At 49.5% G+C, this 25,146-nt stretch overlaps 1 protein-coding gene across 7 annotated transcripts in view; it reads right to left on the reverse strand.

Moving 5' to 3' along the window:
- CCDC57 (coiled-coil domain containing 57) overlaps positions 1-25,146 on the reverse strand; it is a 114,729-nt gene that overhangs the window by 40,480 nt on the left and 49,103 nt on the right. For 5 of the 7 annotated variants that reach the window (XM_025279752.3, XM_044938709.2, XM_025279751.3 and 2 more), the window contains 3 exons: positions 24,648-24,751; positions 21,641-21,841; positions 16,134-16,320 (listed from right to left, as the gene is read on the reverse strand). In XM_025279752.3, coding sequence (XP_025135537.3) covers positions 16,134-16,320; positions 21,641-21,841; positions 24,648-24,751 — 492 coding nt within the window. Of the gene's footprint in view, positions 1-4,315; positions 4,516-12,189; positions 15,435-16,133; positions 16,321-21,640; positions 21,842-24,647; positions 24,752-25,146 lie in introns of those variants that run through there. The other 2 variants (XM_044938713.2, XM_044938712.2) reach the window with 2 other exon arrangements.

Genomic DNA, 25,146 nt, shown 5'->3' on the forward strand with positions numbered 1-25,146 from the left:
TGTTTTAACAAAAACTCCTTCATGTCCTGTTCTCTTTGACCTCTCTGGAACAGTCTCTCAGAGCCGTCAGACAGGCTGCCTTCCTGGAGTGTTGTTGTGGTTCAGCGGTCAAGTTGTGTCCAACTCTTTGCAATCCAATGGACTGGAGCACATCAGGCTTCCCTATCCCTCACCATTTCCTGGTGTTTGCTCAAGTTCATGTCCATTGCATCAGTGATGCTGTTCAACCATCTTATCCTCTGTCATCCTTCTCTCTTCCTGCTTTCAATCTTTCCTAGCATCAGGGTCTTTTCCAATGAGCTGGCTGTTTGCATCAGGTGCCCAAAGTATTGAAGCTTCAGCTTCAGCAACAGTGGGCTGTAGTCCTCAGGAATATTCTCGAATAAAACCGAATTCTCCACTTTTAGATTGTGCATTTTCTCTTCAGTGAACAGCTACAAAGAGTTTGTTTTACTTTAATGAAAAGAAAAAAAAAGAAGAAAAAAGAGAGTCAGGCCAGCACAGTGGGAAAACACTGTGTCATGGGCATTGCTTAGACCACCGTGAGGCCATCCAGTGGCCTGACTCAGGATGTCCAGAACTCTAGTAAAGAAGCAGATGGATTGTTGAGATTTCAGAACCAAGACGGAGTGGAATAAGGATTAATCACCTAGGACTGAAGGGACTGACGAGGGACAATGCAGCTGCTGCTGGGAACACTGTACATGTGACTTTAATGCTCTTTCTAGATACACAAGGAACCCTTTCTCTTTCCCCTTAAGCTGTCTGTGGTGGTGGTTTTAGTCGCTAAGTCATGTCTGACTCTTTGTAACCCCACGGACTGTAGCCCGCCAGGCTCCTCTGTCCATGGGATTTCCCAGGCAAGAATACTGGAGTGGGCTGCCATTTCCTTTTCCAGGGGATCTTCCTGACCCAGGGATTGAACTCACGTATCCTGTATCTCCTGAACTGGCAGGTGGATTCTTTACCACTGAGCCACCTGGGAAACCCTTAAGCAGTCTGTAGTCCATACAAATTTAGTGGCCTCTGGTTTTGTAAACTGAAATGAAACATTTCTAAGTGGTATCTTGGTCTCTTAAGTCTGAGTCCTCCAGAACTTGTTAACTCTTGTTGAGTATTCTTCCTTTCCTGGCAATATAATAATTTGCATAGGTTCAAAGGGTATCTTCTTGTTTCTACTTAGATTTGACTGGCAATATGGATTGCACAGCCAAGGCCTTGCCTGGGTGGCCACAGGGGAGAATGATGCTCATTCAATCACCAGGACCCAGCATGTGTAAGGATCTGCAGTTCAGGGATCAAGGCTCACAAGGCCCTCCCAGGAAAACTGCCAGGTGCCGGCCTCATAAGGGGATAAGGAAGTTCATCTCCTGGCAGGTCCAGGAGCCTCAGGATACTCTGGAAACCTCAAGAAAAAAGGAATTTGCTTGAAATAATCCATCAGGTGAAACATGGTGGGTTCTCGGCTTCCTGGACTCAGGACAACAAATAAGACGCTTTCAAAAGTTCAACCTGAAATCCTGACGGGAACTTCCAGCAAAGCAAACTCAAAAGGGCCAACATGATGGATTAACACTCTGACTGCACATATGGAAACAATCAGGCCAAATGGGACCAGCCTTGTTTCATGATCAAGAATAATCTTTCAGATGAATTTTATCAAAAGCTAAGAAACTAAAGGGAAAAAAAAAACAACTATGGAAACTGCATTGCCTACCGCACATCCTGAGGAGCTATCAGGGTATTGCCTCTCACAGTGCCTGAGTTACAACTCTGGAAGCTGCTGGACATGCAGACTATGCCTTGTCCCTTGGATTTTTCATGGGCTCCCCCTCCTCCCTTTAGAGAAACTGGTTCTGCTTCTATTTGCAATTCAATTCCTTTACTCCATACACATTTGCTCTTTTGGTTTTTCCTTGAATTGGTTATAACATTTGACTGGTTTCCTCACTGTTCAATGAACAGGGGAAAATTCTAAACATGTGCTGGCTTTCATATCTGTTTGAGAATCATATCTTCTCCCTGAAAATTATCTTTTAACAATTATTAAAGAAATATTATTAAAATGTTATCAGATATCAGAAAGGACACTGAATAATATGAACCTTGATGAGCTATAACTGGCATGAGCACTTCTGCTCTAAGTAACATGGCATGAAAACTGATACAACACAGTGGTAAGGAACGGAAGGAGAAATGGACAGAAATAAAAGAACAGTGCAAGATTTTAATGCAAAAATCATAGTTCTTGGCATTTCAGGTTGACGAGTATACAAAAGTTTAGAAAGAGTGTTAATCATTGTATTTAAGCTGAGGCGTCCCAGCACTGGAGCCTACATGCTGTTGGGTGGGGCTGGGTCTTGGTGCTGGGGTGGTGGCTGGCCTCCAGGAGAGCTCACCCTGGTGAGTACCTCCGCCACCAGTGTCCTTGTCCCCACAGAGAGCCACAGTGGCCTCCCACCTCCCCAGAGACCCTCCAAGACCAGCAGGATCACCTTTGGTGTTCTGCTCATTTGTTCATCCACATGAACCTAAAATCCAGTTTGTCCAGCTCCACAAAAAAATGTGTTAGAATTTTCATCTATTTGAGAACTGGATGTCCTCAAAAAAGTGAACTCAAGTAGACATACTACAGTATGGATATCATTATCAGTGGAACTACTACACCTCTGTTTATCTAGGTCTTCTTCAGCATCTTTAATAAAACTGTATTTTTTTTTTCCAAAAGGCTGCTTAATAGAACACAATCAGAAGTAGACTTCAATTCTTTCTTCAATTTTGAAACTCTCTCTTGTGAATTCAACCAGTCCATTCTAAAGGAGATCAGTCCTGGGTGTTCTTTGGAAGGAATGATGCTAAAGCTGAAACTCCAGTACTTTGGCCACCTCATGCGAAGAGTTGACTCATTGGAAAAGACTCTGATGCTGGGAGGGATTGGGGGCAGGAGGAGAAGGGGACGACAGAGGATGAGATGGCTGAATGGCATCACTGACTCGATAGACGTGAGTCTGAGTGAACTCCGGGAGTTTGTGATGGACAAGGAGGGCTGGAGTGCTGCGATTCATGGTGTCGCAAAGACTCGGACATGACTGAGTGACTGAACTGAACTGAACTGAACTCACTAAGACAGGAGTCAGGAGGCCAGAAGCGGAGCCCTTATGCATACCTTACTCATGTAAAACAGATCCTAACAGAAGAGATTACTTTGGATCTCCAGACACAAGTGACATTGCCTTACTGCCACAAGGAGGGGGAAGATACTCTTTTTGCCTGGCAGCAGCCCAGACAATGAGAGATCATTACAGTTCAGCCAATGAAAAATCACTACACTTTGAACTCCCAGTTTCCTCCAAAGGACTCTGTTTGTAACAGCTCCCCACAATGTCCCCTACTCCTCTATAAAAAGGTTTCCTCTCTTTTGCTTTATCTGACTTGCATGTCAAGAAGCAACAGAACCAGACTTGGACTATTTGCTTTACAGGACTATGCAGGTCAAGAAGCAACAGTTAGAACTGGACATGGAACAACAGACTGGTTCCAAATCGGGAAAGGAGTACGTCAAGGCTGTATATTGTCACCTTGCTTATTTAACCTATATGCAGAGTACATCACGTGAAATGCTGGACTGGATGAAGCACAAACTGGAATCACGATTGCAGGGAGAAATATCAATAACCTCAGATATGCAGATGACACCATCCTTATGGCAGAAAGTGAAGAGAAACTAAAGAACCTCTTGATGAAAGTGAAAGAAGAGAGTGAAAAAGCTGGCTTAAAACTCAACATTCAAAAAACAAAGATCATGGCATTCAGTCACATCACTTCATGGCAAATAGACAGGGAAACAATGGGAACAGTGACAGACATTATTTTCTTGGGCCCAGAATCACTGCAGATGGTGACTGCAGCCATGAAATTAAAAGACACTTACTCCTTGGAAGAAAAGCTATGACCAACCTAGAGGCATATTAAAAAGCACAGACATTACTTTGCCAACATAGGTCCGTCTAGTCAAAGCTAGGGCTTTTCCAGTGGTCATGTATGGATGTGAGAGTTGGACTATAAAGAAAGTTGAGTGCCAAAGAATTGATGCTTTTGAACTGTGGTGTTGGAGAAGACCCTTGAGAGTCCCTTGGACTGCAAGGAGATCCAACCAATCCATCCTAAAGGAAATCAGTCCGGAATATTCATTGGAAGGACTGATGCCGTAGCTGAAGCTCCAGTACTTTGGCCACCTGATGCTGGCAAAGACCCTGATGCTGGGAAAGATTGGAGACAAGAGGAGAAGGGGACGACAGAGGATGAGATGGTTGGATGGCATCACCGACTCGATGGACATAAGTTTGAGGAAGCTCTGGGAGTTGGTGATGGACAGGGAAGCCTGGCGTGCTGCAGTCCACGGGGTCACAAAGAGTTGGACACGACTGAGACTGAACTCACTGACTTGCATGTGGTTCACCACAGTTGTATGTCCCAAATTGGAATTCTTTGTTGCTCCTGAATAAACTCATTTTGCTGACAAAAAATAAATTTTAGGTTAACACTGGAGGTCCCACCAAGATCCAGAGCAGACTCCTGACAACCCTGGGACTGGTGAGCAAAAGGGTGTGGTACTCACTAAGTCTACAGGGCTCACCATTTTTCTAGTCACCCCTGGAGTTTAAGGGGAAGGTTTTCTCCTGGATTGGAGCTCCGCTCTTAGTGCATTTAGAACTCTCAAAGGCTTTATCTGGGATATGTTTAAAGGCTTTACCCTTTTTGTTAAGGCTTTGCTTTGTCTGTGAGCACTCATTTGGCACTTCAGCCTTACTTGAAATCAGGCTGTCCCAACGGGAACTGTGCTGGCCTTCGGTCCAATTCCTTTTGGAATTGGGCTGTTCCTATTTGGAACTGTGCCATTCAGCCTTTAACCTGATTCTTTTGGGATCAGGCTGTCCCAAGTGGAACTGTGCTGCTATTTGGCCTGCAGGCTGTTTAAGAATTGCCCCCTTTGCTTTAGAGAAAAAAGAAAGAAAGAAACCTCCAGAAAATGGGATCCCAGTTATCTAAAATGTCTTGAGGGTGCCCCACATTTAAAGACCCTGTCTGATTTTACGTTTAAAAACCACAGTCCCTTCTCATGCATGTTTCTAAAGAAATGGACACATTTTAACCCAAAGTAATTTGGAACATCACTGGCCATTATGGAGAACTTTCAGGCTCACCAAGCTTACCTTTCTTAAAACTATTAGACAGCCATGACTCTGAAATTATCAAAATTAAAATTGATTGCTATTTTGATTGCTGTTGATTGCTATTTTGAGGCTTCCAAATATTATCAGGAATTTAAAATTGTCTCTCTGCAAATACAATAATTATACCGTCCAAGGCAAACAAAGACAAAATGGCTCTGAAGCCCCATGCTCATCCCCCCCACTTCTTTGTCCCTGGTATCAGCTCATTCATCCCCCCACTCTCCCTCCCCTTGCTTCTTTGTCTCAGTCTCTGCCACGCTCTATCAGAAACTGGCCTTTAAAGGGAAAACTTCTGGGACTTCCCAGGTGGTCCAGTGGTAAGACCCCACACTCCCAATGCGGGGGGCCCAGGCACAATGCCTGGTCCGGGAACTAGATTCCACACTCTGCAGCTAAGAATTTGCATGCAGCAACTAAGAGTCTGAATAACACAACTAAACTCTCACATACTACAATGAAAATCAAAGACCTTTGAGTGCTGCAACTGAGATCTGGCACAAATAAATAAATAAAATAATCAACAAAAAAAAATATAAAGAAATCTTCTGAGGGTCCAAATAGACCCATTACTTATGTAAGTAAGTAAGACCCATTACTTATGTTCCCTTGACAAAGGCTGAATTGCCACACACAGTTAAAAGTTTCCAAAAGTAACTGAGGACCTTCGTATATTTGCTGAGGAATTTAGCATAGTTATTCAAACCTACCAGTCTGGTTTCTCAGATTTATATCAGTTAGTTCACAAGCTTTTTGAGAGGCAAGCCAAACACTGAATGAAATTAGGCTGAAGGAATCACCCTGGGGGGGGGCCTTTAGAAAAATAAACGCCTAGCTTCTAGTAAAAGAATCTGCCTGCAGTGCAGGAGATGTAGGTTCCATCTCTGGTTCAGGAAGACCCCCGGGAGGAGGAAATGGCAACCCTCTCCAATATTCTTGCCTGGGTAATCCCATGGACTAAGGAGCCTAGCGGGCTACAGTCCATGGGGTCACACAAATCAGACATGACTTAGTGACTAAACCACCACAGCTTCTGTTAAGAGGTCAGAACGTTTGCTGAAAACCCTCACCAGCAGTTACAATTGCCTTTCCCAAGCCTGTTGATGGGAACTAAATTCAGGTTTGCACACAAAAATCTGATGAACCCGTTCGTGACTATTTAATTGACTCCAAATTGTCTTTAAAGAAAATACTGGTCTTCCTTCAGGTGTTGAAGTCACTCGGATAGCCCTTATCGCCTCACTTACTAATGGGCTGAACCAGGATCATTCTCCTTTAGTTAGAAGGACAAGGGTGGAATGGGAGATTATGTTCACTTTAGATTTAGTTAACTTGGCAAATCAGCTGACTCGAATCCTAGGTGAGTCAAGACCACTAAATTCTTAATCTTTAATTTCTGAAAATGAAGGCGCCTTAACAAAACCCTTCTAGTCTCTGCTATTACTGTAAAGAGCCAGGACACCGGAAAAAGATTGCTAAAAGTGTAAGTGTTTTGGGCATCTTTAGCCCTCTAACCAGCCTCTCAAACATCCTCTTAAGCCCCTCCCTGTGAGGGGCTCTGAGGAATGACTGGGGCTCTCTCAATCCTCTCCTTGAATCAGCTTGGAGAAACCACTCTCCAGATTGCGAACGAATCTTTGTCTTTACAGACCCCAGATCACACTCTCAGTGCTCAGCCCCATCACTAAAGAAAAATACTAAAATGGTCCAAATAGTGAGGGTCTCTAATGAACCTCAACAGGGTCCGGTTTCTGAACCTCTTCCCTTTTGCTTAGACCATTTAAGAGGTACACACCCTTTTCTCCTTAGCTCCTCCACCCCTATTAATTTATAAGGCCAGGGCTTCTTGGAAAAGTATCATGCTGGAATTTCTTTCTCCCAAAAAGGGAGAAACAGTTCTAAAATTTGACAGTTGCCATCAAAATAACCAATCAGGTGAATTAAACCACCCTTTGACTTCTTTTATTTGCTCTGTCTCTGATAGTACTGCTTCTGGAAACACTGATCATTTGTCTCTATTGAATCAGGTACCACCCTCCTTATGGGCAAACTGTCCAATTGATATTGGCAAAATCCTCCCATCAAGATTCAGATAGATTCCCTCAAATGCCCTCCCCAGGTAAATAAGCACTTCAACGTATAAAGTCTGTAACAGAAGAGGCTACTGGGGCTCAGGGCCTCATTATCCCCTACAGTAGTGCTTGTATTACTTCTATTTCACTTGAGAGAAAACTCAAGTTCTCTCTGGTTTTTTACTGGATTTGCATGTGGTTCACCATAATTGCATGTCCCAAACTGCAGTTTCTTTGTTATTTCCAAATAAACTCATTCTTCTGGGAAAATAACTGGCCTTTTGTTTTTAGGTGAATACTCTTAATCAACTTGAGTGATATAGAAAACCTGAGTCTATAGTGGTAGAAAATCTAGCAACTAATCATCCTGATAATATTATCCCTCGAAACCTCTGGGGTGGGACTTCCCTGGTCATTCAGTGGTTAAGACTCTGTGTTCCCAATGCAGGGGGCCCAGGTTAGATCCCTCATGCAGCAACTATCCCTTGTGCCACAACTAAGCCCCAGTGCAGCCAAATTAAAAAAAAAAAGAAAAAAAGCAAAACCCTGGGACATGGCAAAATTGATACTCAGAAAGGAAATTCACATCTTAAAACTATGCAATTACTAAACAAGAAAGGATAAAATAAATGCTTAAGAAATCAGGGAAAGAACAATAAAATAAACCCAAGGAAAGGAACGAATAAAAATAAAATGGAAACTTCTGATAAAGACATAGAAAACCACCCATTGACCCCAAGCAGTCATCTTTGAGGAAACCCCCTGGAAGGTAGCAAAGAAATCCTAAAACACACAGGTTAATAAACACATTTAACGTGCTCTAGGAGAGATTACAAAGAAACGGGAAGACGTGGTATTTAAAAAAACAATGACTAGGCTTCCCTGGTGGCTCAGTGATAAAGAATCTGCTTGCCAATGCAGGAGACACGTGTTCTCTCCTGATTTGGGAAGAACCCACATGCTGCGAACAACTAAGTCTGTGTGTGTGTGCCCTTAGTTGCTCAGTCGTGTCTGACTCTTTGTGACCCCATGAACTGTAGACCGCCAGGCTCCTCTGTCCATGGGATTTTCCATGGCAAGAACATTGGAGTGGGTTGCCATTTCCTACTCCAGGGGATCTTCCCAACCCAGGGATCGAACCCATGTCTCTCATGTCTTCTGCATCTTCTGCACTGGCAGACAGATTCTTTACCACTGCGTCACCTGGGAAGCCCAACTAAGCTAAGTGCCACAACTATTGAGCCTGTGCTCTAGAGTCTGGGAGTCCCAACTGCTGAGCCCGCCTGCTGCAACTACTGAATGAAGCCCGAGAGCCCGTGCGTCGCAACACGAGGAGCCGCCGCAATGAGAAGCCCATCTACTTTAATTAGAGAAAAGCCTGCACAACAACGAAGACCCAGCACAGCCATAAATAAACAGAATTTTTTTTAAAAAAAAGACAAATAGTTGAGAAATTTAAAGAACGGAAAAAAACCAGAAAACCCAACCAACCATAAGTCTTAAGATGTTAAAAAAAAAAAAAAAAAAAAAAAAAACTGATTCCAGAGCAGGTTAAATTAAAGCAAAACAACCCTCACGTAGACACAGGATGATAGACCAGGAGCACAAATGGGTTGGAAGCAGCCATAGAGGAAAGGCAGGTCACCGGCGAGGAAGAGGCCCATACTGACGCTGGCTTCTCATAAGACAGCGGGGCACTGTCTGACAAAAAAGCTGTAAGAAAATGCCAATCAGAAGTCTCCTTCTAGCCATGCCATCGTTCCAGGAAGTGGTCAAAATGAAATCATTTTATGAAGACAAAGTTTACTGCCCACAGGCCCGTCTTGAAGGAAAGAACAGATCCCTGAATGTCAGATCCTTTTCCTCCAAGGCCCTCAGAACACACGAGCGAAGCTGTGCATGACCCAGGGCTTCCAGGGGTTTGGAGGCGCAGAGTGTGGCAGGGCGCTGATAGAGAGGGGCAAACACACCAAGAATTCATGAAATGTGACCGAAAATCACTGCTTCTCAATTAATATCGTTTATAGGACTGGAGATACACATGTGGAATCATAATTAATAAACTAAAGTGGTATTTTCCTATTTATGCCCAATAAACAGTACTGGGTCAACCAGCTAACCACCTAGGGAAAAATAAAATAAAGCTAGATCCCTAACCTGTTTCTATTTTACCAAATCATTTCTAGATGAATCGAAGATTCAGCAGCAAGAAAGCTGGGGGAGAGCACAAAAGAAATTCAGCAGAAAAATTACATAATGAGATACAAATGGCCAACACACACACACCCACATCCACACACGGAAATGTAAAGAAATACAAATTAAAACAATGAACTAATTTTACCTAACTAAACTAGCAAAAACCAATTCCTAATGAATTTTTAGCTTCTGAGGAGCTGTGGTCAAATAGGCGCTTTACTGTTGTAAAAAAACACCCAAATGCACTTTCCCTGGGGGCGGGGTGGGGGTAGGGGGAGGTGAGGAACGGTTCACACTCTCCTGAGAGGCTGGTTGGAGCATGTCTGCCGGAGCCCAGTGAACAGACATGTGATAGAAACAGCCCAGTGCATGGAGCCTCCTCTGGGGCCAGCTCGGTGACAGCCCTGAGGGAGGGTGTGCAGAGCTAGGCAGGAGTCACTGTTTCAACATGAGGGTGCATGTGACAGCATGAACAAACGATCCAACAGACAGGCAGCAAAATGCAGACAAGATCTACTTGGCAGTTTGTGCTTTACAGTATAAATTAACTATCTCTCAGCATTCATTGAAATTTTTATAGTGAGCAAATAGCCTTTTCAAAATAAGGGGGAAAGAAAAAAAGAGCCTTTAAGAAATGTTAGGTATCAGAGAATACATATTGTGGGATCCCCACTCTATGACATGCTGCTGCTGCTGCTGCTAAGTCGCTTCAGTCGTGTCCGACTCTGTGCGACCCCATAGACGGCAGCCCACCAGGTTCCCCCGTCCCTGGGATTCTCCAGGCAAGAACACTGGAGTGGGTTGCCATTTCCTTCTCCAATGCATGAAAGTGAAAAGTGAAAGTCAAGTCGCTCAGTCGTGTTCGACTCTTTGCGATCCCATGGACTGCAGCCTACCAGGCTCCTCCGCCCATGGGATTTTCCAGGCAACTACGACATGCTGGAAAAGGCTAAACTACAGAGACAGGGAAAAGATGAGTGGTTGTCAGAGGTCAGGAGGGAGGGAAGGTGACCAGGTGGAGCGCACAAGGTTTAAACCCACAGAACATACACCATGAAGGTGAGCCCTGATGTAAAACTGCAGGAGTCTGGGTGATGCTGTGTCAAAGCAGTTTCACTGATTGCAATGAATCTACCATCTAGAGTGGATGTGGGCTCAGCAGGAAAGAATATGCTTGCAGTGCAGGAGACCGCCTGCAATGCAACAGACTTGGGTTCCATCTGTGGGTCGGGAAGATCCCCTGGAGGAGGAAATGGCAATCTACTGCAGTAGTTTTGCCTGGGAAATCCCAAGGAGAGAGGAGTCTGGCGGGCTACAGTCTGGGGTTGCAAAGAGTTGGACATGACTTAGAAACTAAACCGCACCAAGTAAATGTGGGTAACAGGGGAGGTGTGCATGTGCAGGGCAGGGAGTGTATGGGAAGTCTGTTGTCTTCTGCTCAGTTTTGCTGTGAATCTAAAATTACTTGCCCTCCAAAATAAAGTCTTCCAAAATTGTCAGATGTTAAGATCCTGATAACCAACACTCTAAAGAATCCCAGCTGTGTACTGGATTAAGAAAACATCACAGGCTCCAATTTTGGGGAAAAGGAGAATTGGCAGCAGGAGGAAGAACAAAGTAGGGGAGAGGTGGGTCGAGTTGAAGTCCACTTGGTCTGGCCTCATGGCCTGTCCTTTTCTGGTCTTCCATTGTACAGGCCGGCTCAGGCTGTACTGGCATCTGTCGTGGTCTTGGCCGTACCCCCAGCAGATGGTCTGATGGCCACTGTCTCAGAGGTGAGGGGTGAGCACTTGCAGCTGGGCTGATGGGAGTGCAAATGGGGCTGGGACACCTGAGGACAGGTAACGCCCCAGCATTGCCACCTACCCACTCAAGAGACGAGGTAGGAGAGTGAAATTCTGAGTCAGGGCCACATGCCCAATCACACGAATCTGCCTGTCTGAAAGTGCAGATCTGAACCACATGAGCCTGCCTGTCCATAAATGCAGATCTGAAAGCCTGGAACTGGAGAAGGGGGCATGTGGCTGGGACAGGAGCCTGATTCCAGGCCATGGGGGATGCAGGACGAAACCAGGGCCAGTGAAGGTTCGGCTCCGCTAGCTCCCTGGGAGATGAAGTCCCTTCCCAGAGGTGGACACGTGAGGACAAGCCCTGGGGTAGACCCTGCCTGGTGGTGCTGGAACCAGAGGGAGCCCAAGTGGGCGTGGCTCTGCCTTGGCTGGATGGTCTCGCATTTTCAATATTGTCAAGCGATGAAAACATACTTCTGTCATGGCTGGTCACTCTGTACCAATAAGGACCACAGTCACATGATTGATGACCTGGGTAAATCAGCTTTGTTAAAAAACATGCAGACAGACCAGCCTTGGTCACAACCTTTGCTGTCGCCCTATGTGGGAGAGCAGAAACCTACGGCCACACAGTATTGGGGGAGGGTGGCCTTCCCAAAAGGGAACTAATGGGAGTGTGCTGGGCATTCTTAAAATAGTTTTTTCTCTTTTAAATTAATTAATTTGGCTGCTCCGGGTCTTCATTGCTTCATGTGGGCTTTTTCTAGTTGCAGAGAGTTTGGGGGCTACTCTCTAGTTGCTATGCTCGGTCTTCTCACTGCGGTGGCTTCTCTTGTTGTGGAACATGGGCTCCAGAGCATGTGGGCTCAGTAGTTGTGGCTCCAGAGCACAGGCTCAGAAGTTGCGGTACATGGGCTTAGTTGCCCCGGGGAATGTGGGATCCTCCCAGACTGGGATCAAACCTTGCAAGGCGGATTCTTAACCATTGGACCACCAGGGAAGCCCTGTGCTGGGCATTCTTTACAAACCACCATTATGCACAAGTTCACAGAGCAAACCGCTCACCCCTCTCCTCTCATCTACTGTCCTCCTCAAAGTGTTAGGATGGAGGTGCTTCCTGCCAGCCTGCCCTCTGTGTGCATGCGTGCACATGCTCTGTGTATGTTCACTTGGGCCTCAGAGCACACTGTTCTGCGGGCTGCTCTTCTCATAGGCTGACGTGTCTGGGCTGGCACACACATCATGTAGTCAGCATGCTGAGCCTGGTCCAAAGAGTGTCCAAGCCCACGAGGAAACAACACAAAGTGAGGAGTTTTGAAGTCGTTTGGAAAGGCCACATTTTATTGTACCTGACAAAATAATTATCCACAGTGGACTGGAGCTGAAGGGGGAAAACGGGCTGTCTCTCTTGTTTGAGAAGTGCTGTGCAGAGATGGTGCCTGATGGGGATGCAGGAGACCCGTGGGCATGCAAGCGGCCCACACGCTCTCTTTTTAAAAATGTGCTTACTTATTTTTGGCTGTGCTGGGTCTTGGTAGCTGTGAGTGGACTTTCTCTTTTTGCAAGGTGCAGGCTTACTGCAGTGGTTCTCTTGTTGCGCACACAGGCTCTAGGATGCACGGGCTTCAGCAGTTACGGTGTATGGGCTCAGAAGTTGCAGTTCATGGGCTCCAGAGTGTGGGTTCAAGAGCTGTGTGGCAGGGGCTTAGATGCCTCGTGGCATGTGAAGTCTTCCCGGACCAGGGATTGAATCCATGCCCCCCATATCGGCAGGGGGACGAGACCAGCAGGGAAGTCCACCCCACATGCCCTTGAGGGTTAAAGTAGCATCCACGGTCCGATTCCAATGTCCCAAAGATGGACCCCTAGACCTTCCTAATTGCTTTCTTACTGTAACAAAAAACACTGCCAAACAGCCTTACATATGCATCTTTTTCAGATTTGTGAGAAAATATTTTTAAAAGATCTCTAGGGGAAGATTTGCGTATTCAATGGGTATGATAATTTAAAAAGTTGTGAGATGCAGGCAAACTGCCCTTAGAGAGGCTTCACCAATGACAGCTCCTGAGATGGGACTTTTTAGTCTGGGCGTGAACTCAACGCTGACTTACTTGCCCTCTTCAGACTCCTGCAGAGGCAAGTGGCATCCACACCCTTGTCACATCTGGGGATTCCTCCTGGACGCTCCGTCCGGCACTTTGCCTGTCATCAGTGAATGCCCATGTTGGGTACTGATTCTTTTTTATCTGTCAGGTATGCTGCAAATATTTCTCCCATCTGTTATTTGTCTTTTATCTTTGTGTATGATGTCTTTTCCTTACAGATGTTTTAGGATGTGACGACATCAACTCTGTTGATTTTTGCCTTTCCCACCTCTAGGTGGTTTTAGACTTTTTTTTTTTTACCATTATTTAGGGAAGCCTTCCTCATGCAAAGGTGAACTGAGCCAGTGTGTGCACGGCCAACGGGGGAAGGGCAGTTGGAGCAGAATCCCATATCCCTGCACATACTGAAGTCTTAGGAAATGAAAGAGTGATAACCAGAGATGCAGACGAAAACAGTTACAGGCCACTATGTGCTGCTCTATGGTAGTACTTGAAAGACTAGGGACTTTGGAGAGATTGCCAGCAAAATGCACATGTCCAGAATTGATCCAAGAAGAGGCAGAAAATCCATACAGACAGATCACCAGAGAAGAAAAACAGAAGATATTACTAAAAGTCTACCACTAATGAAAACACCAGGCATGGAAGGCTCTACTGCTGAGGTCTCTCTAACTTTCAGAGAAGGCTGCAAACTTGGCCACGAGGAACGTGTAGCTTTCTCTGACACTGGGAGGCACAGGAGGGCAGGCCCGGCAATGGAGGATCTGCTCCTTTGTTGGATGGATGGCCAGATGGATGGATGCGGGGTAGATGGGTTGAGAGATGTGTGAGTGTGTCAGTGAGTGGATGCTGGATAGAGAGGTAGGTGGATGACTCACTCACATACTTGGTGGCTGTGAGGCCAGCTGATTAGACTAGGAATTCACCATGAGGGGAAAGACAGGTTCACTGGAATAAAAGGTCAGAGGGGGAGGGAGGCATGGCTGTGCCTCCCTCTGGAACCCTTGGGGGCTGGGAAGGCAACTGAGCAGTGGCAGGGCTTGGAACAGAGGCCAAGGTCAAGGAGAAGCAAGGTTCAGATGTGGGAGGGAATGCAGTGGAATTAAGAAATGGAGCTGTAAGTGAATGAAGGCCATGAAACGACAGGCGTGTGGGACAAGAAGCACATACACGGCATGACCCTTAAAAGTAAAAACAGGGTTTTTAGTGAACTTGGCAGAAGATGGCCCAGAAGTGCCCCTAAGGAACAAGCAAAGCCAAACCTTCCCCTTCAACTTGTGGAACAGAAGGAGGACTGAACGGAAGGAGGGCTTTGTCAAACGGGTCCCAAGGGAAGGAGCCAGCTCCCGTGAAAGATGCCCACAGTTGCTGCTCGCACACTGATGACATCTAGAAATACTCTGAGCGCTGCTCACCCTTCTTCTTTCAGGGGTGGGTTCTTAGAAGGACAAAGCCTCTGAGGGAAGTCTCGCCCAGGTCCCCTGCCCACAAAAGGTGGATGTGTACAGCGGTCTCCAAGTACAACTGGGGATCATTTTACACGGACGGTTTGGTTGACCTCTGTGTCTCGGGCGCCTGGCACATAGCAGCCACTCAAAAAGATGTCTGCTGAAAACACAAGTGACTTGTCTGTTCCTCCTTAGATTTTCCAGGGTCTCCCACACCCTCTCCCTTCAGTTCCGCAGTCCCCTTTGTGCTCCCGAGTCCCACTTTCAATCACTTGGTAATTTCAGGAGTCAACATATTAAGGCTAAATATTAATGTATTCAAAACAACTATTCTCGTTCATGCAGGTATGTGCTGGGGAGAGACCAGGGTGGATGTTCTGTTCCGTCTCCTCCCCTTCAGTGGGAAGTGCTTTTTGGACACTGCAGTGGTTGGGGGTGAGAAGGACCTCGGAGGGAAGCCGGGGCTCTTGTTAGCCGACAGAAGCATTTTGTGGATACCCTGTTGCTCTGAGCTCTTTACAGCCACACTGGGGCACTCTGCCTCCAACAGGAAATGCAAGTCAGGGACCTTGCTCCTAAAGTAGGTGAGCTGTCATGGATAGAGGGGTGGCTTAGTTTCACATCAACAACAAGGTGAAATCCCAAAGACCCGAGATTTGGAGATCATCACAGTTACTCAAATCTGTAGCTGGAAAAGGACAGAGGCAGGAGCCACAGAAGGTGAGGGGGAGGCTGCAAGAAAGGGGCCGGCGCCTTGGCTGCAGGAAAACCAAGGGGTTTAAAAGCAGGGAGGCTGGTGCGCTGAGACGCCAGGAGAGGTTCAATGTCTAGTAGCTCTAGTGGGTTAATCGTGGGACCTCTGGCCCAGTCCATGGGTCCCTTTCTCAGGAACCAGCACCCAAGACCCCCACGACGGGCAGCCTGGGCATCTGCAGCCCACAGTCCAGGCTTTGGCCGCACCGCACACACTGCCGCCTTTATCCTGAGGACGCCAAGGCTGTGGCTGGCCTGGGAACACGGCAGCCTTTGCTGCCACCACAAAGCCACATAGAAATGCCAGCTGCTTCGCTAACCTGTGGCATTTTTCTCACAAAATGCTGCCAGAGGGGTGGGTTCAGAGGACTCCCACGGCAGAGATCAAGCTGAGTCCTGTCTGTTCTTCCTTCTGTCCCCAACCCCAGGCTGGGCTGGGCCTCCCCGCTCCGCCCAGCCCTCCTCGGGCCAGCCCTGCGCTGCACCCTGCACATCCATCCCCAGAGCAGGGGCGGAGTGGGGGGGAATGACCCACCAGTGAGGTGCCCCAGCTCTGCTCGCAGCCGGTTTCCCAGCTCCAGGAGCTGCTCCTTCTCCAGGCGGAGCCGCAGGATCTTCCTGGCAGCCTCCTTGAGCTTCCTCTGGAGTCGGGGCACAGACAGGACCTGCAGGGGCTGCGTCCCATGGTCCTCTGTCCCCGCGGGTCCCCCGTCTGCAGGAACCTGCGAACAAACCCACATGGCAGAGACCATCAGACAAGCCTGGGGTTGTGGGGCGGGGAGGAGGAAGTGGGAGTTGGGGTGCGGACGGCGGGAGCCACTGCCTGACCAACTGTTCCAGAAGCCACACCACTGGGTGACATCCCTCCAGCCTAACAGACAAACGGGTGTCCCTGCAACATGACGCATCCACAGCAGCCTTCGGTCTCATTGCGGGGGGGCAGGGGGAGAGAAGTATGTGATGAAGGTCGTCAAAGCTCCTAGGCCAAGGCTTGCCTGCCCTTGCTTACTCTGTGGCTCCCTCACCCCCTCACCACCAACGCTTTTGTGTCTTTCCAGTGAAGACAATGAGGAAGCAGCCCAGGCCCGGGACCCATGAGGGCTACACATGTGATCACCACCTCCTCTGCTGGCCCCTCTGTCATAGGCTGGGTGCCTGCTGTCTGTCTGGTATGGAAGGGGGCCGGCGGAGATCCGAAGTGAGGCCCGTGACGGGAACCCAGTCTCGGTTACTCTTTCTCCAGCCCTGGACATCTGCGTGGCTGGGCCCCTCTCCAGTGACCCCTCTGCCCTCACTCGCTCAGCACGTTGCTTCCCCTGCCTCCTCTCTGACTTCATCTGTCCAGACTCCTAACTCAGACACTTACTCCACCTGTCCTTCAGACTTCCCTCAACCATCACAGGCTGGCCCAGGTTTCCCACCATCCTGACCCTGACGAGAGTGCAGAAAGCAAAGGAGGCCAAAGGCAGGAGCAGTGGCTGCTTGGGGTCTCAGCTTGTGGGCCAGGAAGTAGTCCTGGGAAAAACACCCAGGCTCTGAGGCCCCTTGCCCGGGCGATACCATGCGGCCCTTCACTCTACCACTGGCCCAGCTGTCCCATTTCCCGCTATCCCATGGTCCAACTGTGTGGCTCTTACACACACATGCTGTCCTACCAAGAAGGGTTTTTGGAACGGGGTCGAGTGTGGGAAAAAGAGAAAGGGAAAAAGGAGAATATGTGTGGCTGCCTTTGTGCTGGGCAGGGGCCCAGGAAGAGCCAGTGGTGTCCAAGGCCCCGAGGGAAGCAGGTGGCCTACTTAGGCATGGCTATTGCCGACACCTATGAAAAGCTGAGCTGCTGACCCAGCCAAGCGAACTGGCGCCAGAATGAGGAACCTGCTCTGTGTCCCTGGAACAGAAGCACACCCTGTCCTGGCCCAGTTTCCTGGTGTGTCTTTCCAGGGCTGGCATGCACCTGTGCCCTCCTATGGCCTTGGAGCCACGGTGACTGCACAGCAGTGCCTCCAGCACATGCCTGGCATGTGGCGTGAAGGGGGCATATGGAGGTGAGATGGTAAAAGGAACATCAGAGAAAGGCCTTGGCTCAGGGTCTCTCAAGGGCACAGGACCAGGACTGGTGGGAGACCTGGAGTGGGAATTCGCACATGGGGCTGCACAGGCCCCAGGCGGCTGACATGACTACCCCTTTGGAAAGTTGCACAGCCTCCAGGGGTGCAGCCCTGGGGTTGGGGGACCAGCCCAGTCAATTCTCCAGGCTTGGTCCCTCTCTACAGGGATATGCTGTAAGATTATCTTGTGTTATCCGAAGTAAAATCCTGAAAACAGAGACTTTCCAAACCTCAGAACACTTAGAAATCTAAAAATCTCTTCAAAAGCAGCACCCCTGCACCACCACTCCACCCCATCCCCCATCCCCCGCCCAGCAGATGGCCCCTGGCCTGGGCCGAGTAACCAACGCTGCCCAGGACGTGGCAGCTCTCAGGGCTGGGGAGTCCTGATCTTGAACGGTCCCTGTTCTTTCACGCAGTGATCGCACGCGATGAGCGGGGGACTGCAGCTGGGCCCCCTGCTCTTAAGCTCAGTTCCTGGTAAGATCAAGCTTATTTTGATGACGTTACAGCCTCAGCCCACAGTGACACAATGCTAAGAATGACCTGAAACACCTAGGAGCTTCTGCACTGCTACACTCAGGGGCCAAGATCCCACCCTGTGACGGCCACATTCCCCTACCCCCACCTTGCTCGGGTGCCAGTCCCAGCATCTTGGCCAGAATCCACGCAGCAGAGGGGAAGCTTGAGGCGTCCTAATGACTCTGTTCCCCAGGGAAGGGAGTGCCTGGGCTCCCCCCCGCCCCCACCCCGCGAGAAGCCCTGTGGGGAGGCTGAGGACGAGGGAGAAGCAGTGCGGACTCCAGTGGGAGAGACAGCAGCGCCGGCAGCCAGCACTGCCCCCTGGTGGTCGGAGCCGGGAGAAGTACAGTAGGCGTCTTGGGGTCTGGGCAGAGGGGCCCACGGGAGGGAGGGGCCTGGGTGAGCAGAGAAACAGGGAAGTGTGACCATGCAGCCTGAGGGGTGCTCCGCGGTCTGCAGGTCCCTTCCGGGTTGGGGGTCTGGACTTGATGTGGCAGAATCTCATCCCCAGGGAGAAGCTGCAGGGGTGGCCTGAGGCCCCACACCCCCGTCTCACTGCTGGTGCTTCCTCCCCTCTCCACATACATCTCTCTCTGAACCATCTGAGGGTGAGTTGGAGACATTGCACCCCTTTCTGCCCTGATACTTCAGTTTGTACTTTCTAAAAATAGGGACATTCTCTTAGTAATCAGCTAAGAAAGCTGCCCAGATGGCTGACCCAACCCATCTCGAAAGCTGCACAGCCTCTAGGGGTGCAAAGGTTGAGGGGTGGGGGAGCGGCTAGGCCATCCTTTCTCTAGGCTTGGTCCTCCTCTACAGGAACATGGCAGAAGTTTCACAGGGCCATGGCATTATGACCTAACGCACAGTCCACAGGCACCTCCATCAGCTGCCCAGAGGACATCCTTTATGGCCTATTTCTCCTGCCTGGGGTCCACGATCCCACATATCTTCCATGTCCCGGGCCCCTCAGTCCTCAGAATGCTCTCAACAGGACAGGCTGCATGTTTAGTGTCCCTCGCTCAGGATCTGTCCAAAATCTCATACTTGGGAGTCAGGAGTGAGGCTATCCCTCTCCTGTCCATTGGCCCACGATGTCCCTCTGTCCCAGTGTCGGCAAAGGAAGCTAGCTGATCCCTTGGAAGTGGTGTCCACAGGCTGCTGCACTGGAAAGTTACTGTCTTCCCTTCACAATAAGAAGAACTTGTAGGGAGATTCCTTATAAACAGCTTGTCCAGAATTTCAGCATCCATTGATGACATTCCCATGGTGTCACTCCTTTCACATCCTTGGCTGATGTTCTAAGTAAGAAAGAGTTTCCCTCTCTCCTTCCTTTCCTTGTCAGCTTATGTGCATCAGCATGAATGCAAATTTTGGTAGACAAATTATAACAGTGACTTCATGATTGATTAGTCTGGATCTGGTCAGTGGGAGCCCTTTATGCTGGCTCCTGCCTCCTTGTCATGTCTCTGTGGCGGTGGAATCGGCCTCTTACCCTGGTTCTTCTCTACAGAGCAGCAAGTTCAGGAATGCGATCTAGGCACTGGCTATGTGCTCACCCACCCTGGGGAGCCACTGTTCCTTGGCTCCCAGTGGATGGAGCCAGGATGTATGAATACCCCTCTCTTCAAAGTAACTCACGAGTTTAACCTGGTGACTCCAACCCCAATTTGTGCCCCAGAGGTACCTCAGCCCTCTCCACCACCGTTTCCCCAAGTCTGGGAAGCCTGATGCCCACAACCTCTTCTCTGGGCACCCAACACACAGCTGGGCAATTACAAGTGGAGCCTGAATTGGGTGGGCCTGGTCTAGGCCAAGGGTTTCCTATGCCTCCAGTTTTTCACCCTAGGAGTGACCTCACCAAGGTCATGGGACACCTAGACCTGGAAGGAGGTGGGACCCTGATAGCTGTGCAGAAACTACAAGACCCAGAGAGCTCACTCAACACCCACCCTGGGAGAACAGCCGTGGGCCTCAAGTTGCTTCAGATCCCAGGCTGTCTGCCAAGGGATAAGTACCTCAACTTTAATTTCCACTCATTTGCAGGGTTTCTTCCTCTTTCACTCAAAACAGGTGGGGTTAGTGAGTTATGTGAGGGCTGCTAACAAGGGAGCTATGAGGGCCACTGGGGCTGCAGCAAGCCCCTGGCAGCACCCGGAGCAGCTGTGGCCATGGCAGGAGAGCAGACACATCACCGCTGGCAACTGCTGCCCAGCCGGGCCTGGAGCCTCTGGACTTGACTCCTGAGATACAGGACTGTGGAGATGTCTGAGGCTCCTGGGGACGGCATCCACCTACCGATGGCACAGAGGGTTCACTTTACACTTCCAGTGTCCCCACAGCTCAGACTCCCTCAGCCTCCCCCTCACCAGCCCCTAAAGACACCCCTCACATGTTTGCCTCCGCCAAGGCACAGCGGCCCCCCTCATGTTCACTGGGCCAGACAGCATCCTGGGCTGAGTATTCTCCCTTCGAGGCCCTTCACAGCCCCCGATAGTGGGTCCTGACGTCGGGTCCCTCCTGTGTCCCTAAGTCACTCTCATAGCTTGGTCTGTGGGATGAGAGCCACTCAGCAGGGAGTGAGGTGGGTGGGGAATACAGTCAATGCTGTTTCTGCCCAAGGACTCTCAGCACCTTCCAGATGTCATCTTATTGTCCCTAAAACCCTCAACTTATGACCATCACCACCTGCAAACGTAGGTAACACAGGTAACTGCAGGTCACCGCAGCAATTACACATAATTACAGGTAACTGCAGGTCACCATCTGTGACCGCAGGTAACTGACAGGTCTCAGGAGGTGTGTCATGTGACGTCCTGTGACAAAAGCCATTCTTTGCAGCATTTCTATAACGGCTTTCAGGAAGCGGGAAAGTAGCCTGTCTGGTACGCACGTAGGGAAAACGTGCTGCGGTAGCAGTCATGCCCTGGCCTGGGACCTTGGCCTAAATCCAACCATGGAACTTGAGGGGACTGGGTGCCAAGGGCCTGACCAGGACCAGGACACTAGGTGGCCTGGTGGCCAGTGCTCCAGGCAGTATCTCAAACACTCGGAGAAGCTCATGAGATCCACAGGGTCCACCCCTGGGGGTCCTCTGGAAGGAAAAGTCACCTTGTTACATCCATTTCAGGGCTTCCCAGGCCCTTGAAGCACATGGTCAAGGCCTCCTGTTCTAGAGGACACGGAACGGCCCCCTTCATGTGTGCAGGCTCCCTACAGTTTTAAATGAGGGATCTCAGCGACCTGCAGGACAAGGGTGGGGTGGCAGCCCTTTACAGCGTCTGCAGAGAACAGCCCAGACAAAGCCAGCCCAGCCAGAGAAGAAGAGGGAGGGAGGGGAGGCTCCCCACTGGCCAAGACCGCACCCCAGACAAGTCCTGGCACAGGATGCAGAGCACCAGAGGGCACCCACCTCTCCTCCAACAGCTGCAGTATCTGAGGCCTTTGGTTGCTGCCTGCTGGCAGCGCCCCCACTTTCCTTCCGAGCTGACCCGAGATGCTTCTCCAGCTCAGCCACCTGCTTCTGCAGCTGCAGAGCCTCCAGGTGCACCTGGTCCAGCTCGTGGGGAAGCTCTCGCTGGATGGTATCCACGTCCAGGGGTTCCTGCAGCACCTGGGAGGCCATTTTAGAGGCAATGTTAGGAAGGAGGCAGGCTCTGGGAGGGGGTCTGGAACAGATCAGCAGGGAGGACTGGGAAGCAGGAGAAGGGAGATACTAGGTGGCAGAAAGTCCAGAAAGATCAGAAGGACACATGCCAGTTAGCCTCCCCTCTCTGACTTAATTCCAACCTCCATAAGACGGCACCCCCACAACCAAGCCACTTCTGCATGAGCAGCCTGGGTCAGCTGTGGGGTGGCCAGGAGGTATGTGAGCCGAGTCCAGGCCAGAGCTCTGGGGCCACCCTGTCCTTCAGCTGCCTCTCTGGACATCTGCTCTCCTGGCATAAAGAGGGAAAGACAGGCAAAAAGAAAGACACAGTTCTCTACACCCTCAACTTTCCCATTTTACTCTCAGGAAGATAAGATACCATCTTCCTATTCCGGAGGCTTCCACCAGGCTTCCACCTGGTGGCTCAGCTGGTAAAGAGTCTGCCTTAACGCAGGAGACCTGGGTTTAATCCCTGAGTCAGGAAGATTCCCTGGAAAAGGGAACAGCAACCCACTCCAGTATTTTTGTCTGGAGAATTCCATGGAAAGAGGAGCCTGGCAGGTCACAGTTCATGGGATCGCAAAGAGTCAGACTGAGTGACTAACACTTTCCTGTTCCAGGGATTTCTATAACGAGTTTGTAATGAATATTTTATTCTTTGTCACATACACCAAAAAAGGTGATCATCTGATAAACAAACATTGTTAAGTAAAAACAAATAGAAAACACCTTTTAGGGTAGACTTTTTCCCTCAGGATAATCAAATAATCTGTGATGACCAAGACAAAATTAAAAGTTCTTATTTACATATTTATTTCCTGTTTGTAGCTTGTGGGGTGTGTGAAATCCTCATGGTGGGGCAGAACTGGGAAAGGGCACAGATCTGAAGGACCCCTGCCCTCATATGTGACACAGGTCTGCAATCGAAGAAAGAGAAAAGCAGTCAAGTTCATCCCCACTGGAACAGCACAACTGCTCTTCAGTCAAGATAAGGCATCTGATTTCCAGGCACTGCCTGCTCCCCACAGAAGACAGAAAGCTCCGAGCAATGTCTGTCACTAGCCAGGAGTTCTGTTCCACAGAAGATGCAGCGTCTGTAGGATGGTGTAACCTACATACTTATAGACTTGAAAGGACACGGGAAAATGGCCCCATGGGAAAGAAATACCACAAGGCAACACGGAGGCGTGACACCACCTGCACCAGCAGTAAGAGCTGTGCCCCCAGGGGCACCGTCAAGGCCACGGAAAGATAAGGCAGGGAATGGGAGGAAAAGTCTGCAGATCACGTATCTGACCGAGACTTGAACCCAGAAAATACAAAGAACTCTGATAATTCAACAATTAGACGACAGACAGCCCAATTAAAATTGGGCAGAGGATACTCATGGACATTTCTTCAAAAGAGACATACAAATGGCTGATAAGCACACAAAAACATGCTCAACGTCATTTTTTATCAGTTCAGTTCAGTTGTTCGGTCATGTCCGACTCTTTGTCACCCCATTTCTTTTATCAAGAAAATGCAAATGGGCCACAGTGAGGTCCACCTCAAACCTGCTAGGACGGCTAGAGTCAAAAAGACAGAAAGCAGTTGCTGCTGGTGAGGACGTGAGACACGGGGGCCCTCGTGCACCTTCTGGGAGTGGAAAGTGCACAGCCACTGTGGAAATGTTTAGTGGTTCTCCAAAAGTTAAATGTAGAATTACCCTGCAACCAGGGATTCCACTCCTTTACGTCTACCTGGAAGAACTGAACCAGGCACTTGGACAGACAGGAGTCCACCATGCTGACAGCAGCCAAATGGCAGAAGCAACCCAAGTGTCCGGCAGATGAGTGGGTACACTGAATGTGGGGTTCTTAAGAGGAAGTTCCGACCCCTGCTACAATACGGATGAACCCTGAGGACGTTATGCTGAGTGAAAGCAGCCAGTCACAGAAGAACAAATACTGAGTGATTTCACTCATAGGAGGCTCCCAGAGGAGCCGGCTTCACAGAGACCGGAAGAGTAGAGTTTACCAGGGGCTGGGGGCAGGAAACAGGGAGTTAGTGTTCAATGGGGACAGAGTTTCTGTTCAAATGATAAAAATGTCCTATTCGGAATAGACCCTGGTGATGGGTACACAATACTGTGAATATACTTAACGTTACTGAATTGTACACGCAAAAATGCCAAATTTTGTTATGTATATTTTACCAGAATTTAAAAAAAAACACTAAATAAAAGAGGTATCAAAAGAGGTATCACGAGATAACAGCAATAAAGCACAGGCTGGGTCACCAGCCCCAGGTGCCAGGGTGGCGCTGCGCTGGAGTTTGTCCAGTTGTCCCACCTCCACAGGGAGGAGTGGGTCAGCCCAGCGCCCGGTTACAACCTGTCCCCCAGAAGGCAGGGCCGAGGGGGACTGCAAGAGCCGGCACTGGGTGAAGCATCTGGAGTCACAGACAGTGGTGACGAGCACACGCTCTTGCTGCAGCTCGGTGCCTGGGCTTGACGTGGGTCCCTGGACTCGCCCAGCACACCCTGGGTGGGTGTCAACGGCCAGCACTGTCCCCCCGCCCTGGACTCCCCTCTGTCGTCTACCCCGTCCTCACTGTGTGCCTCCCAGGGACACATGACAGGTGAGCCAGCTGTTCCCAGTAATAACTCCGTCCTCACAGGGCACCAGAGGCACAAAGAGGCCACAGCAGATTCCTGGAGCTCACTGCCACTCCAGCAGTGCCTTCAGTTGGGAGACCTACACAGTTGAGCATCAGAGGGTGGCCATACCTTCTGTCTCAGTCGTGCCACCAGGAAGCTCAGGAGATGCGCTCTGTCCCCAAGCCTTCTGAGTGCCAGTCCCATGGACGCTCTATCGACTGGCACAGCTCCTCCTGCAGAAAGAGCGATTTTGTCAGAATAACATTCCTACCATCCTGGGGGAGCTTCTAACTGCCTGCTGTTGCCTTGGGGAGAAGGACATCTGTGGCATCCAGGGCAGAGGTGCATAGGTATGTTCTTCTCTGCCCTCCTCCAAGGATGGCTACTTGTCACTGCTGGTCCACTGGGACGCTGAAGACATTCTAAAGCTAAGTGGATGCAGCTGGGTGCCCACAAGGACTGAGACGAGATGCACGTGAAGAACAACCTTTATGCCAAGAAAGTAGGAGTCTTTGCAGAAGAAAAATCCAGCTTTACCAGCTAGTGTCTGTCAGAGGCTGGCCTGTGTTGACTCCTAGTCATTTGGCCAGGAATAACGAAAATGTCTACACAATCCACAGGTCAAAGA

The sequence above is a fragment of the Bubalus bubalis genome, chromosome 3, assembly GCF_019923935.1.
Source record: "Bubalus bubalis isolate 160015118507 breed Murrah chromosome 3, NDDB_SH_1, whole genome shotgun sequence".
In the NCBI taxonomy this organism is placed as follows: Eukaryota; Metazoa; Chordata; class Mammalia; order Artiodactyla; family Bovidae; genus Bubalus; species Bubalus bubalis.